At 42.3% G+C, this 16,584-nt stretch overlaps 1 protein-coding gene across 5 annotated transcripts in view; it reads left to right on the top strand.

Annotated features, from left to right (window-relative positions):
* The window catches only part of NPNT (nephronectin), a 73,797-nt gene that overhangs the window by 10,247 nt on the left and 46,966 nt on the right, over positions 1–16,584 (top strand). For 2 of the 5 annotated variants that reach the window (XM_033160325.1, XM_033160328.1), the window contains exon 3: positions 14,006–14,056. The exons of the other annotated variants lie outside the window; for them this stretch is intronic. In XM_033160325.1, the coding sequence (XP_033016216.1) occupies positions 14,006–14,056 (51 nt within the window). The remainder of the gene's footprint in view (positions 1–14,005; positions 14,057–16,584) is intronic. 5 annotated transcript variants of the gene reach the window in all.

Raw genomic sequence — 16,584 nt, 5'->3', positions numbered from 1 at the left:
CCTTTGTCTCCAAGAACGGGGGAGACTTGGGGGAGAGAGGGCAGCAGACCACTGCTCTCTCTGAGCCTAAGATAGCAGTGCTGATTATCCATTTGGGGGCTTCTTTATGAAGTGTGTGTGCTTTTTTTTTTACTTAACATATAGGTGCTCAGGCAGTGCTGAAAGTAGAACATGCATGCTTATTACAATATAGTTTGTAAAGAACACAAATGGGTTGTTCTTCCACATGCATTCATTTAGTGGGGGGAAAGAAAGAGTCACCTAGTGCTCCTGTACCCAAGGTCACTACTGGGATACAGATTTGAAAGTTGCAGCAAGAGAAAATGCTTTGCTTGAGGTTGCACAATGACTTCATGCTGAAGTACATTTTCAGGGAAAAAAAATTCCCTGGGACTTAGCAGGAGCTTGATTTACAGAGATAAAGATCTACACCAGGCATAGGCAAACTCGGCCCTCCAGATGATTTGGGGCTACAACTCCCATCATCCCTAGCTAACAGGACCAGTGGTCAGGGATGATGGGAATTGTAGTCTCAAAACATCTGGAGGGCCGAGTTTGCCTATGCCTGATCTACACAACATGTAGATAAGCATTAATGTATGCTGAACAAGTATCTGTTGAAGGCAAAGGAGCAAGAACCAGTAGGAAAAAAATATATCTACCTAATGCCTGAAATAAATACATCAAGATAGAATTCCTTCCTATTAGAAACTAAAAGATCATCACTAAAGTGACAAATACCATTTGGTGTGTTGAAAAGGTCAGCAGCAGGGCTGTGAACATTTCTCCACCAGCAAATCCCTTCTTTCTTTCAGATTTCTTTTTCTTTTCTTTTCTTTTTTAAAGAGGAGTTTTTGAAAAGGTGTGGAAGTGTTTGCACATTCAGAGTCCTGACAGTACAACACAGGAAACATTGCCTTCTCACTTTGAAATAGCTCCCTTTGCCCCCAGCGACACCACCAAGTAACTAAATTTGACTGGTTATGTTAAGCATTCTGAATTAGTTTTGTCCAAGTGGCTTTGCTATACAATGGCATCAGTGTTCCCTGGAAGAAGTTTGAGAAGCACTAAAGTATCTGCTAGTGGAGTAGTTATGTGTGGGTTGTGGAAAAGGGTGTGGGATATTTCAGATCCCATAGAATCATTGAAAATGTTTCTGGGCAAACATTAAGCACAGCTCTAGCTGTCAAGCTTCTTGACAAGACCAAAGCAGAAAGTACAAAGAGAAAACCAAGAACCTGAATGGACGCTTCTTAATATGACACCAAGGCAGGCAGGCTACACATCCCAAGCTCTGGCTTCACAAACAGAATCAAAAACAGATGCATTAGATGCAACCTTTGCCAGACTGCTGCCCTCCCAATGTTTTGGACTACAGCTCCCATTAGCACAGGCTTCCTCAAACTCTGCCCTCTAGATGTTTTGAGACTACAATTCCCATCATCCCTGACCACTGGTCCTGCTAGCTAGGGATCATGGAAGTTGTAGGCCAAAAACATCTGGAGGGCCGAGTTTGAAGAAGCCTGCATTAGCATGTGCTGTATGTGTTGTAGTTCAAAATATCTGCAGGGGATCAGCTTTGAGAGCCAGCTTTGAGAGCCATTAAGAGCGGTAGACTCGTAATCTGGGGAACCAGGTTCGTGTCTCCGCTCCTCCACATGCAGCTGCTGGGTGACCTTGGGCTAGTCACACTTCTTTGAAGTCTCTCAGCCCCACTCACCTCACAGAGTGTTTGTTGTGGGGGAGGAAGGGAAAGGAGAATGTTAGCCGCTTTGAGACTCCTTTGGAGAGTGAAAAGCGGGATATCAAATCCAAACTCTTCTTCTTCTTCTTCTTCTTCTTCTTCTTCTTCTTCTTCTTCTTCTTCTTCTTCTTCTTCTTCTTCTTTGCAAAGGCTGCATTAGACAACCACATGAAAATCAAAATTAAATGGGTTAAGGCAAGCAAGACAGCCATAGCAAGAGGACTTCTGGGAGATTTATCTGTTCACTCTTAATTTAGTAAGCTACAATGTAGGCACATAGGAAGCTGCCTTATACTGTGTTAGACCACTAGTTCAGCATTCTCTGTGCTGACTGCTAGTGGATCTCTGAAATTCCAGGCAAGGTTCTCTCTCAGCCCAACCTGGAATTTCCAGGGATTGAACCTGGGACCTTCAGCATGCAAGTCTGCACATGCTCTATCACTGAGCTGCAACCCTTCCCCTGAGCAGGGCAGCGGCACTTGTGTCTCAGTAGACATGCACAGAGTACAACAAGGCCACAGTCTTAAACCTCTTGAGTAGCATTCAATTGCATTTTACTTGACTAGGTAAGGTCCATTGATTTCAATGGGTCAACTCTGAATAAAACGTAGTTGAATATCACCCCTTACTAGGGAACACGTCCAGTTGAAAACTGTGTGACGTTCCTGAATAAACACAGGGGTGGGCTGTTAAGACATAGTCGCCCCCCACCCCACACACCTGCTTGCCAATAGTATTAATGTCATTGTCATTTTCAGCTTTAGTCAGATAGAAAAGAGATCAGGGCTCCTGCATTTTTCATGCTTGTGCTAAAGATGGAATTTTAGCATCAAGCAATGGGCTCCCATTATAGCAGCTTTTTCGACAATTACATACAGGCAAAACATGATGAATGACAAGAGACTGGAGCAGGGCAAATCTGATGCCAGTTTTAAGAAAGGGCCTGTGAATAATCCAACCAAGCAGGCCAAAAATTTAGTTGACTTACTGGCCTGTATTTGGTTGGATAATTCATAGTATTATTGGTAAATGATAACATGAAACATTTATAGATGACTGGATAGAAGTAGAAAGTGTTCAGTTTCATGAGCAAGCTGGTTTTAGACAAGGCAGATCTGTTTTGGATCATTGATTCCCCCCCCCCCCCCGGCCTACTTAGTTGAGACCAACCGGTTACCACTTTTATTTACTTGAAATGTGCCTGATACAAAACCTCCTGAAAAAAATATAGGATAAATTGGCAGGTTTCTTAAAAGCTTTATACCAATGATTCATTTTGGATCCAAAGTGGTACAGACTGCTCCAGGTGACGGTTCTCAGGAAGTATGACAGGGTTGTATAGCAAAGTAGATTAGCAGTATTTCTTTACCGTTGAGTGCAGTCGGCATAAAACACGGCACATCCTCCAAAAGTTAATGTGCAACTTTGGCTCCAAAGGAGAAATGCCTACTGTGCTATGGAATGGAAAGTTCTGCAGTTTCTTAAGTGGCAGCACTGGACTCATCACATAAACTAATATGTGATGAGTCCAGTGAGGAGCCCTTGCAGGCAGTACCTGGTTTTAACGTGTGTGCTCCATTTTTATAACAATGGCACCTTATGTTTGGATTAAAGACACAGACTTCAAAAGATAGATAGACACAGAGAGAGGGGGGTGGAGGAAGGGTTGTGTGGTGGGGGTGTTAGCCCCGGGTGTCACCACTGAGGGGGGTGACAAAATGCCAGGTGGTACTCACTGTGGGACCTGCAGCGCGCCCGAGCCACATGTCTCTCCTGGGTGTGACGCGGTGGCTTGGGCACCCACAGGCTCCGTGCTGCCCCAAACAGTCTGCCTGCCGCCTCCCACTCAGCTGTAGGCCGGCTGAGTGGGAGGAGGCAGGCAGACTCCTCGGAGGCCCTGTGGAGCGTCCTGCCTGGCCCCACCCCGGGTGCAGGACATGCGTGCCACCCCAGGTGCCCGATTGGCTTGCTCCACTGCTGCACACACACATGTGTACACATGTGTGCATGCAGTCATATATTAAAACTTTAATTTTTTTTAGCTAAGTAGCTGCTGTTTTTTCTTGACATTGCTCATGAGCTGTGTACTCTCTTAATAGGATCGGAGCAGGGCCCTATTGAGACTGGCATAGCTTGCTGTGTTTGCTGGATTTGCAGTCTAGGATTTTCTAAATCAGTGTCAGCAGAACACTGTAGTCTGAACAGGTGTTGAGAATCCTCGCACGTTCTCAGACTAACAGGACCAGTGGTCAGGGATGATGGGAATTTTAGCCCCAAACATCTGGAGGGCCGGAGTTTGCCTATGCCTGGATTAGCTAATGCTGCTACCACTAAAACCAGTTTCGTACAAGACACTGTAGAAACATGGGTGCCATTCACAATGATCCGGTTTGCATGCAACACTATGCTATGGTTTGGCAAGCCATTGTTTATTAAACAAAGCATGGCTAACACAAACCACCAGGGTGTTACATGCAAACATGGCCATTGACTTCTTAAGAAGAAAATAATAACCTGATTGGTCAGATCAAAGATCTGTCTACTCTAGACTTTCTCCCAATGGTTAACCAGCTGGAAGACTCTGCATATATCACAAATTGGGCCTAATGGTGATAGACAATCCCTGCTGTTTGTCTCCAGTATCAGGTACTTAGCGAGATACTGCTTTTTGATAGCTTAGATCCTACTCTGTTGAAAACTAAGTTTGCACCAGCTGCTCTTCATGTCATGTGTCCCAAAACATACTGTGAACAACTGGTACAGTCAAGCATCTCATCCTGGCTAATGTCCCTGGCCAGAGCTCTACTTCCACATTTGTCACAGTAAGGTCAGTACTAATTTCCCCTCAGCATCCATTGCAATGTATGGATATACTTAAGAACATTGTCATCCACGTTTCAAGGTGTCCTGCTGCATTTATCTCAGAGTATCTTTACCAGTTTGCCATGCCTACTTGTCCCTTACTCTTTTCTGAACAAGTGAGGAGCAATAAAAGGAGAAATTAGAACAAAACTGCAATAGATGCAGACATATCCTTATCCCAGGAGTAGCAAATATCTTTGGTGGGCTACAACTCCCATAATGCCTAACCATTGGCTAGCTAGAAGGCATTACTTTGGCTACAGCTGTTTAGCATCTTCTTCTAGCTGATTAGCCTTGCAGCAAACATGGAAGCCTGGTTTCAGTGTAGGTGTCAGCCAGAAGAGAATTCTAAAGACACAAACCAAATTACTGAACTTGGGGAAATTATATCTTGATTTGAAAATAAGAATCGACAGTGCATTTAAAAAGAAACTCAAATAAACTCATTTTGTGTAGCTCTAGAGAGTCTTCGGATGCAAGTAACTGGAATGAAGTAACTGAAACTTAATTGCAACAAATCCATTTAGTGTTTAGTCTTATCAACCCCTTACATTAAGGTCCAGGTTCTATAGCATCTAGTTTTCCAGCAACTAGCTTCCCCAGAAACAAGTGAAGAGAAGGTCCTGGGTGTGGCAAATTCTGTTTTCCAGACTTCAGTTAATATTAAGAGAGGGGAATATAAAAAAGTCAGTTGAGTGCTACACCAGCTAAATCTTTTGTTGAGGTGCCTGGTCTTTTATGAGGATTTATAATGCAGTTTATAGCTGTATTTAATTTCTGTACATAGTTGAAGATGAAGGTAACAGTTCTTTTTAAATCCTCTTACAAAAGCAACTAGATGGATGCTCTTACCTTTACTTATTTGTTTGTAAGGGTTTGGGTGTATGCATGCAACAGTGATTTACGGCTCACTTCTGGTTTTGGATTCTGTTTTGGCTGCTTCAGTGAGATATATAGGAATCTATTCTTGCTCTTACAGCTTCCAACAAAGCTGATGCTTGCCTCAACAGCAAACTGTGTGCTAAGTTCCAAAATTGTTACATTATTAAATTTTACTGAGCAGATTAAGTCAGCTACAGTGTACCGAAAAAAGGCAGACACAAATAATTATATGTCTCCATTTATGAGCATCTGGTTAATTATCCCGAACACAGGTTTTCTTTTCTGTAATAGAGAACTTCACTGAACCCAGTCGTATAAAACTATGTGGATTAACTTGTCTTTTTTTGGTCATGTATTTCCCCCCATCTTGGGCAAATGTTGCAGGTGTACTAGATTTTTGCTATGCAATAATCACTTCTGTGAATTATAAGGCAATTGGGAACAGTGTTGAGGCAACTTCTCTTTTAACTATTGGAGTGAGCCGGTGGGTGGTGGCCCTTTCCAACACTATAATTCTATGATTTGATAAGTAACCTCCCTTGAACTCAGTGGTGCTTCTGATTGTATATGCCAAACTTGCAAAACACACTGAGTTTTAACACCTGGTCCTCCATCCAGGCAAGAAAGAGAAGTGTAGCTCATAGAAGGACATTAAGCCAAATGAAAGCAAATTCTTTTCTATAGATGCTCAGATAAGACTTTCCCCTCTGCTGTTTACTTTGAGGACAGGTGATCTAAAACCAGGGCATGATCCACCAGGCCACCTCCTGTGCAAGGAAGATTGAAATTGATGGGAGCTTCACAGGAGAATGTTCTGGTAGCATGGGCCTGCACTGAGGAACTAAGCCGGTGCGGCATTGACATATTTGACCTAAGTAAGAACTTTTGGCATGTTTAGAGAAGAAAATCTTTGAAACGTGTCCAGAAATGCAGGTCTGCAAATGGCCAGCCCTTTCCCACTCTATTGAAATGCAAAGCTCCCACTCATATTTTTGAAGGAATAGAATTTGGCCTTGCTCCTATACAGATGAAGAGTGGTATGTGCCTCAAGGTTTTTCCTGTAGCCATGCCAACTCTTCTCCACTTCTATATACTGCAAAGAAGAGTTTTGGTTGTTGAACAGAAAATAGGATTTTCCCTTCCATCCCAATATGCACATAAATAAGACCAGGCTTGTGTTCAAAGCCAGCCAAAATAGAACACCCTGCAGTAGTTTAAATGGGAATCCACTAGAATGTGGGTCACAGCGGCCAGGATATCCCTGTCTAGGCTGTAGCTAGCAAGTGTAGCTGGAAATAGACATCCCATGCCACCAAAGTCATTTGGGCTTCTAGGGGCAAGATGGAATCCAGGAAATGGTTGGTCCTTGATAATGAGATCATTTCAATATCTACTCCTCGAACCGAAACATTAACCCACTGCCCAGGCATGAAAACCAGGTTGAGAATATGTATGTGTCATGAGTTGGGTCAGTGCTGGTATTGAGACAGCCCCATGGTTGTTATGGCAGCCATTAAGTCTTGAGCTGGGGCAGACAAAGTAGCCTCCACATGGATGCTGAAATCTCCCAAGACAAGCATCTGGTGGGTTTCTGGCATCACACTCAAGGCTACCTCTGCCAGCTTGGATAGAGAGACTGCTGGGGGGGGGGCAAGGTGGTTAGTAGCAAAATCTCCACTCTGTCTCTCTGACCCAACCTGGATGCATACCACTGGGTGTGGTCAGTGGACTAGGGTGACTAGGCTAGTCGCCTAAATGTTCCCCTGGTGCCTCCTTCCTAAAATCCGGGAAGGCTCTGATTGGTTTAGGGACAGATTATAATACAACAAAACCAAAACACCAAACCGGCTTGCAAATATAAAGAACAATTTTACTCAGTTAAACACACTAAAGTGCAGCGTGCATGTCAAAGCCTGGAGATACTTATGAACAAATAGTCAACTAGTGGCACAACTCTGCCAATAATGTATATGATAATAGTGTCATAGTGCAGTGCAAGTAAGCAAAACGTGCTGCAGATAGTTCTCAACTGGACGCACAAAGTCATATAAGAGGGAATGGTCGCAAGAATAGCCATATGTAGAGGCAGGGGGTCATACGTTTTTGGTGGTCGCAGACAGGCACCTCCTCACCGCCCCTCGACGAAAGTGGTACAGTGGATCAGAAGACCTGTATTCCAGATGTTAAGCAGGTTTTGCTACAGCTTCTTCAGTTCATAATACTATATACTCAACACGATACATCAAGAATATAAGTTCTTCACAGGCACAGGTATCGTGTTGAGTATATAGTATTATGAACTGAAGAAGCTGTAGCGAAACCTGCTTAACATCCGGAATACAGGTCTTCTGATCCACTGTACCACTTTCGCCGAGGGACGATGAGGAGGTGCCTGTCTGTGACCACCACCACCACATATGACTCCTGCCTCTACATATCGCTATGTGATGAATCCTTTCTTGCGACCGTTCCCTCTTATATGACTTTGCACGTCCAGTTGAGAACTATCTGCAGCACGTTTTGCTTATTTGCACTGCGCTATGACACTATGATCATATACATTATTGGCAGAGTTGTGCCACTAGTTGACTATTTGACTCCAGGCTTTGACATGCACGCTGCACTTTAGTGTGCTTAACTGAGTAAAATTGTTCTTTATATTTGCAAGACGGTTTGGTGTTTTGGTTTTGTTGTATTATAATCGTTATAACACCTGATACTTCTTTTTTTTTTTTTGGTATACCTTGTGGTTTAGGGACAGAGGCATGACGCTCACATCAGGATGTCAAGACATCACATGCATGACATCGCCCGCCCCCAGTTGCCTTCACAAGTTGGCATCTCAGACCTGAACTATTCCCCTACAAAAAAATTCACTGCACGCCATGGATGCATACCCTCAAGCCCATCTCCTGTGCAGACCTGGCCTCTTGGCAAGGGAGACAGTGCATGACTGTGTGTATGAGACCATGATCTGCATCTGGCTCTCCGGTCAGGCTTAGTGTTCCACCAAATGCTGATGCTGCATTGAAATGGAGCAAAGGCAGGCTGGGCTCAACATAAATTTGAGAAGAGTTGATAGTGTTGTCAGTTGGAGGCAAACGTGACTTGGTTGAACATCAAAGACATAGGTTTCCAAGAATATTGTAGATATCGGACAGAAATGGGGAACCTGTGGTCCTCCAGATCAGTGTTTTTCAACCTTTTTTGGGCAAAGGCACACTTGTTTCATGAAAAAAGTCACGAGGCACACCACCATTAGAAAATGTTAAAAAAATTTAACTCTGTGCCTATATTGACTATATAAAAAGTAATTCTCTTGAATAGGAATCAAATAAACACAAAGAAAGTATTTTATAATTACTTTTCAATTTTTCCCATGGCACACCAGGCAACATCTCGCGGCACACTAGTGTGCCGCGGAACAGTGGTTGAAAAACACTGCTCCAGATGTTGCCGGACTTCAGCCACCATCACCCCTGACCATTAGCCATGCTAGGAGCCTTAACATCTGGAAGACCACACCTCTAGTGTATATTCAGAATCCACTTGTCCTTTAATTTGGTCCCAGTTCCCCAGCCCTATGCAGGAAGGCAAAACTGTGTCCCTCTCCCTTTGGCCACATGATGAAGGCTATAAAGTAATGTTGCTTTGCATCAGCTGAGAAGCTGCCCCTTAATTAGAAATCAGCAATGCCTGGAATACGTTAAGTGACTAGATGACACATATGGTGTATTTATGTGATACTATTGCATACTGGGTACGATTACATTAAGGTCTTAGCATGCCAGGCAGTTAAGGAGCTGGGTGAACGAAAGGCTACTTGCAAAGATAGCTGAATATGAAGCATATGGGTTACATCATTTCTGAGTGTCTTTCCCCCTCCCCCCCTGAATGGGAGTGACAGTTCTGCTCAATCTACTTGTAGTGTTTTGCTTTTAAAATACACATATTTTTATTTTATATTATTTATTTGTTAAACAGAATTTGTGTACCACTCAACAGCAAATAAAGTGATTCCCAAATTTTTGCACCTGGACCACTTGAATATTGCTGAAGGTCTTAAGGTTTTTTTTTTTTTTTTTGCCTGTTGCAGCAAATTGTAAAGTGATATGCTAGCTGCTGTATGGTTTTAAATTGTATTTTTTTTAACTTATTTTTTATCTTTTGGATTGTATTCAACAAATATTTCTCAGGGTAGACCTAATTGAAGTTAATGGTCATCACTAACTTAGGGTCTTGTCAGCTCGCACAGAATTTTGCCAGGCCTGCTGAGCTATACAATAACACTATGAGAAATGAGAGAGCAGAGCATGCTAGTACAATCCTAAATATATGGACCAATATGTGGACATTCAAGCTGTCTTTCAGAGAAACTTGCCTATCATTATTGATCTTCTCATTTAGAAACCCGTGAGAAGCTTACATGGAGCCTCAGGGTTCTTTGTAACAGAGTTTTAAAATGCCAGCATATGCCTTGGTTGTTATTTTGGTAAGAGGAACCTATTCTGGGCTGGCCTGCATGCCTGATTGTTGCTTGTTGTTTGCACAGCAACTTTAACAAATCAAGCTATGTTGCACATGTGGCCTTTAAAGTTGCTACACCTTCAGAGCAATAATGGACTTCTTTCTAAAAATGTAAGAATGGCAAGCAGGATAGTTCACAGATTTTTAAAGAATGTTATCTCAAGTTTTTGAATTTGACTGGCTTTTGTTCTGGACATTTCAGGATTACAAGATGCCCTTACACAGGTAAATGTCATGCTTTTAGAGTATGATCAGGGGAGATAATTGTCACCCCTTAATGATAGACTGCAAGTATCTCTGGAAGAATCTTGCTTATGCCTAGTTCAGTGTTTCTCAAACTTTGAGTATTATCTCCTAAGGAGAGTCCATTGTTACGCCCCCAAGGAGAGCCCAACAGTGTTGAGCCCAACACACATACAAGTGCACACACACACACACACACACACACACAGCATAGCACAAATACCTCATTTATTGGGATGAGCTGACAATCATAGGATAGGAATCTGAAGAAGAGTGGTACAGTGGTTTCCTGTTGAACTTGGTCTGGTGAAGCCTGGTGAAGCCTGGGTTCACATCCCTGATCAGGCCTTGGGCCAGTCACTATCTGAGCCTAGCTTACCTCGCAGGGTTGTCATTATTAGAAAATGTGGAGTGCCCCACACCCAGGGGCGGAGGAAGGTGGGGGCGATAGGAGCGCACTGGCCCCATTGGCACAATCCCGGGGGGTTCCATTGAGGCTCCCCCCTGCACTGGGCACCCGCCCCGGCAGGCTGTGCGCCACGCCCCCAGAACGTGCACCATGCCCCTTTGGCCAGCACGCCATGCCCTCAGTATACGTGTTCCCGCCCCTTTGGGCGGCACACCACGCCCCCCACCTTCCTCCGCCCACCTTCCTCCGCGTGCCAGCCCTGCCCTGCCTGCTCCCCGCCCCCAGTGCTGGAGAATGAAGCTCCGCCACTGCCCACACCCATTTATACGAGGGCACCATTGCTTCAGCTCTGAGGAAAAACTCTGGTACTTCTCCTCTGCCTGCCCACTGCATCACTGATCTTAGAGAGGACCTAACATGACCCTGAGGCTTTGCGTTGCAGGGAAAGCTCAGCAGCATTGAGCAAGCTGTCTTTCAGGGACACTTTTCTACTACTAATGACACTGAGCAACATCTGATAAAGCTCCTGAGGGACCGGAATGTAGCTTTTAACACAAACAGAGCTAATGGTTAAAGAATAAGACAAAGGGCTGCATCCAATAGCCTCTGTCTGCAAGCAAATAGGCTCTTGTGCTAGTGGATGGGTGAGCTTTAATGTTGCGCAACAGATAAATCCAGTGCAACAGTTGCACTAGTGGAAACTTGTTGTGCAACAGGTGGCACAGTCTGTTGTGCAACAAAGTTCTCAGCAATCTTCTTATGTAGCAACATTTTGCTGGTGCCAAACATTTCACCAGCAGAGCATGCATACTGCTAAGTGACTAAACATGACACTGGATACAATTCATCACCAGTAAAATATCCTTGATAAAGAAAATATAATGTGTAATAACTGGCTGCATTGCTTAGCCTTCTTCTACAAAACACTTGATGAATCATAGAATTGTAGAGTTGAAAGGACCACGAGATATTTCTAGTCGAACCCACTAACAATAATCTTTAGCCCGGTGTGGGGCTCAAACCCACCTCCCTGAGATTAAGAGCGTGACTCTTAATCTGTACAGGATATTCTACTTTCAGTAAAATGCATGTAAGAAAGTTCAGAGCTTGCGAAAGCAATTATGGAGGGTGCTGGAGATGCTGCTATAACCAAGAGCTCTGCATGCTTCTGCCTTCTTGCTACAGCTGCAAACAAACAACACTCTAGAAACTGCTGTTCCTCCTTTATGCTTTGGGGATAAAAATACATGCTAGATTCTGCCATCTCAAATTATTTATATTCCTTTCCATGCATGTTTATGCTTAATTGTGGGGATTGTTTTTGGGTGTTACCCACAGGAAATTCCTTCATGAGTTACAGATATCGGGGTGGGTGTGGGTGGGGAAGCCATTAGTTGCTTGGGGGGGGGGGTTGTGTGCTTGAACATGAATGCAATTCTGTATAATAACTAAATATGCCCTAATCTGAACTCTTAAGTAGGAATTAAATGGTGGTCTTGAAGATGACCAGGAATAGAACTTTCTCACTAAAAGAAAGAGCTGTTTAATTTGGGACTCTTTAGTTTAACTCTTTATACAATTCGTGAATCTTTAACTATGCTGTACGTATAGTACAGAACTGCATTGTTGTGTTTATGCCAAAAAATGAGGTTCTGCTATTCTGTTCCGCTCCCACCCCCCACCTCCCAGCGTGTTGCTTTAAAACAGCAAAATGTATTTTAAGTAAAACACTGCAGAGGAATGAATTGTATATTAAGGAAACAGTATCCTTTCCCATGCACACTGAGACCCATTTTCCCCAAGCACAAGTAACTGGCACCATTTGCTTTTCAACAAAATTCGTGACAAAAGGTATATGCTATATTTTTCCGTGTATAAGATGCCCCCATGTATAAGACGCCCCCAATTTTTGGGGACTCCAAATTAAGAAAAAAACCCTCAGCACTCCCCTCAGCACTACCTGTGTATAAGACAAGCCCCAATTTTAAACCTTTTTTTTTTTTTGGTAAAAAAAACCCCTAGTCTTATACACGGAAAAATACGGTATGTGAAATTTGGCTGTATTATTTTGTACTGTGCTGAGTTTAGGTCTTAAAGAGACTTATCTTTTCCTCTCATATCTACCCAATCCTGCTGCTTCAGCACCAACACAGGGAGACATGAGCCCAGCAGCAAAATTGGCCTTCAGTAGCAGATATTTTAGGGGGCCAAAGGCCATGCAGGCGTGCCTCTTTTAAACTTTCCCTCCAAACCACTTGCTGCTGTATTTTGTTGGCAAACTGTTCCATCAGTGTTGGACAGACGGTTCACACAATATGGTGCATGTTGCAATGCAGAGCAGGATAATCTTTGCTGGCCACACTCCCTGAAAGGGTAGAAGAGAACACTTGACCCCTAGCTGCATCAGGGTCTGGCTTTGAGCCAGAACTTCCTCTTGACCTGAATTTAAACTCACGCTGGAGTTTAAACTCACACTTTGACTGGAGTCAAACTCTTAGACTCCAGATGTGTTGCAATCCCATCTTGTTAATGCAATAAAACAAAATCTGGACTTGATATTTTGCATGTTTTTAAATAATCCGATACTACAATCAGCTGTTGAGGCATGGCAGAGTATTTGAAGCCAAACGCATTTCATCTAATTTCCATTTGATTCTACAGTATGGCTATCTGCCTTTCACGTGATCTGTCGTTATAGAAGTAGAAAGGGTTTGCAGAACAAAAGCTTTACAGTATTTAGCTTTAATGAAAACCAAAATGAAAAGACGGCTGGTTCCTTTATTGGTCCCCAACTGTTAAAAATCTACTCAAGTTGCATGTGGTGTTGGTTTAACCAGAGTTAGCACCCTGAAGACAATTAGGGGGAAATCTGTTATTATAGTTGGATATGAAGGGATACTGTCTCTTTAAAGGCAAAAAAATCCACAACCCAACACTATTCTGTAAAGTGCTTTACATTTGGACTGCGGAATGGTGCATACCTTTGCTGCTGGAAGTGGAGGGAAATGCTGTCCTATTCACTGTTTGCTTGGAATTCTTTCGTGGGTGAAATAAGAATAGCACAACATCATTCCTTTTTGTAACTTTCATAGAGAGTGCATTGCGACATCTGTTTGCAAACGTCTCATAACAAGATAGTGACATAAGACATTTCTATTTTTAAACGTGTCCCAGTTTATTTTATTTTTTTTCAGAAAAAAAAGCTCTGAATGTTGAATGTGTGTAAGTCACCGGGAATGTAGCAAGTTCATAAAATCCAAGCCAAGTCCATCCTCCTTGCAGGGAAACAAAAAAAAAAAAAAAGCTGGAATTGCTTTTTATGGACATTTGTTTTGCAGCTTTCTACATCTTAAGGCAGAGAATAGCCAGGATAAGGTGCCAGCCCAAAGGTTAGCTGAACATATTTCTCGAAATAATTTTGGCAAGATGGTGTTTTGGAGGCGTGATCTCTAAAGTCATGCACGGAGCGCTAGAATGATATAACAACCCAAGAGGAAATATGCATGTAATTACTTTGCTTATTATTTTAGGGTGATAGAAGCACTTCATGAATGTATTTAATGACTAATGTAGACTATATATATATCAGGCTTCCTCAAACTCGGCCCTCCAGATGTTTTTGGCCTACAACTCCCATGATCCCTAGCAGGACCAGTGGTCAGGGATGGTGGGAATTGTAGTCTCAAAACATCTGGAGAGCCAAGCTTGAGGAAGCCATGTCTGTCTGTCTGTCTGTCTGTCTGTCTCTCTCTCTCTCTCTCTCTCTCTCTCTCTATATATATATATATATATATATATATAACAGACTTGATATTTAAATGATTAGCATTTAATTTATCCCTTTATTGATGCTTTTAATATGTTTTGTAATATATTTACAAGTTAATTTATTAAAGAGGTCTAACCTCAATGTGAGATTTCCTCGCACCTGTCAGTTTTAATGCAAGGCACAACAAGGGCTCCTGGACTGATGCCATTTGACCAAATATTGGCAGAGAATGAGGATCAAATCTGCCCCAGACCCCCCCAGCTCTCGTGGGCAAAAAATGGTGAACTCATCCAACAAGCTAGCTTAATTTTTTGAAGCCAATTTCAGCCTCTGTTGCAGCATAAGATTTGGGAAATACTGCTTCAGACTTCGGTGTATGAGTAATTTGCACTGAACTCTCCTGGACGTGTTCCAACATTATGTACCATACAAAGGAATGTTTGTCATATATTATCTTGATGTGCAATATTGATTTACTGCTACATAAAATGTAAGTAGCTTAGCTGTTAGGTACCTAGGACTTGATTTTTATTTTTTGGTAAAGCAACTGTATGTGCAGTATGAAAGCCATTTTCAAAAACGATAGCAGCCTGTTGTTTGCACTGTTTTCTCATACACAATCTGAATAATAATGTCACAATATGGTGGATGATTGGAACTCCAATACCTGTTTCATTTAAGATGGCCGCAAGTTTAGTTCTCCAGTGCTTCTCCCCATTGCATATGGAAGCATATGTCCAACATTTGACACTGTCATTCCAATATGAAAACAAAATCGAAAATTCTTTCTAGTAGCACCTTAGAGACCAACTGAGTTTGTTCCTGGTATGAGCTTTCGTGTGCATGCACACTTCTTCAGGTATCTGAAGAAGTGTGCATGCACACGAAAGCTCATACCAGGAACAAACTCAGTTGGTCTCTAAGGTGCTACTAGAAAGAATTTTCGATTTTGTTTTGACTATGGCAGACCTACACGGCCACCCACCTGTAACTGATTCCAATATGAGAGAGAAAGAGAGGGAGAGAAAGCGAGGGAGAGAGAGAGAGAGAGAGAGAGCGGCTTAAAGATTAAAGGCCAGCTGCCCGCAATAAAGTTTTGTGAAACAACATTAAAAGGTTGTAAGTGTGCACATCAAACCATTACAATGGCTTTATAGTAAAATACATTTCATGAATGAAGCATGTGTTTTATAAACTTACATATTATTTTATATTTGGATTAAGAAAACTTAAATTAATAGTACAACTAGGATAGTTATATGTCCATTAATCAGAAAGGGCAGTTTAATCATTGCCTTAGGTTGCTTCCCCACCAATCCTGTACTCTAGAAATGTGATACTTTATGCACTAACTTTTCATAGAAAATTCAGGAAATGTCACTGCCAACCTATCGAGTTCCATGTTTTCAGTGTCATCCATACTAGATACATGGAGATATTTTTGACAAGAAAATGCATTTGCAGTGCCTGTCTAGAGAAGCTTTTAAGAGCTACTCTTCATTTAACTGAAAGCTTCTTCCTTGCCTACAAATTATGAACCAACACTGGAACATGAGGCAATGTATGTATGGAAGAGGAACCTGGCGTATGTCCAGATACGTCTGGTTAAGTTTTAATAGCACGAAAAGTTCAAGCATGACATTCCGAAATATGGATAAAACATACACAATGCATGCATCTGTAGGATATATTTTAAAATTTCCTTTTAATAAATAACTATCATCTTATTATGGTATGAATGTATGGGCTCTTAGGCTGTAACTCTATACACACTTCACTTAGCCTGCAAGCCTATACACATCTGATAATGATAATGATAATAATTTTATTATTCATACCCCGCCCACCTGGCTGTGTTGCCCCAGCCACATCTGGGCATAAATCCCAATGCACTCGATGCAGCTTAGTTGTAGACATGCATAGGCCTATTGTTTTGCTATATCCCTTTTTACTGGTTCTTCATAGTGTCATTGGAAGTTGTAGTGGACATACAATACATTCCTTCAGCAACCCACATGTTATATTTTGAATTTTAAATTAAATTGCTTAAAAGTGAGGCTAACCATTTCCCCCCTTGTTTGTGTGTATTTTAATGAAAGCATATTGGGGAGAGTTGTAGCAGAAAAATGGTGAACAGAGAAGGATTAA

The sequence above is a fragment of the Lacerta agilis genome, chromosome 9 (assembly GCF_009819535.1).
Source record: "Lacerta agilis isolate rLacAgi1 chromosome 9, rLacAgi1.pri, whole genome shotgun sequence".
Lineage (NCBI taxonomy): Eukaryota > Metazoa > Chordata > Lepidosauria > Squamata > Lacertidae > Lacerta > Lacerta agilis.
This window is presented reverse-complemented; position numbering and strand designations above follow the sequence as displayed.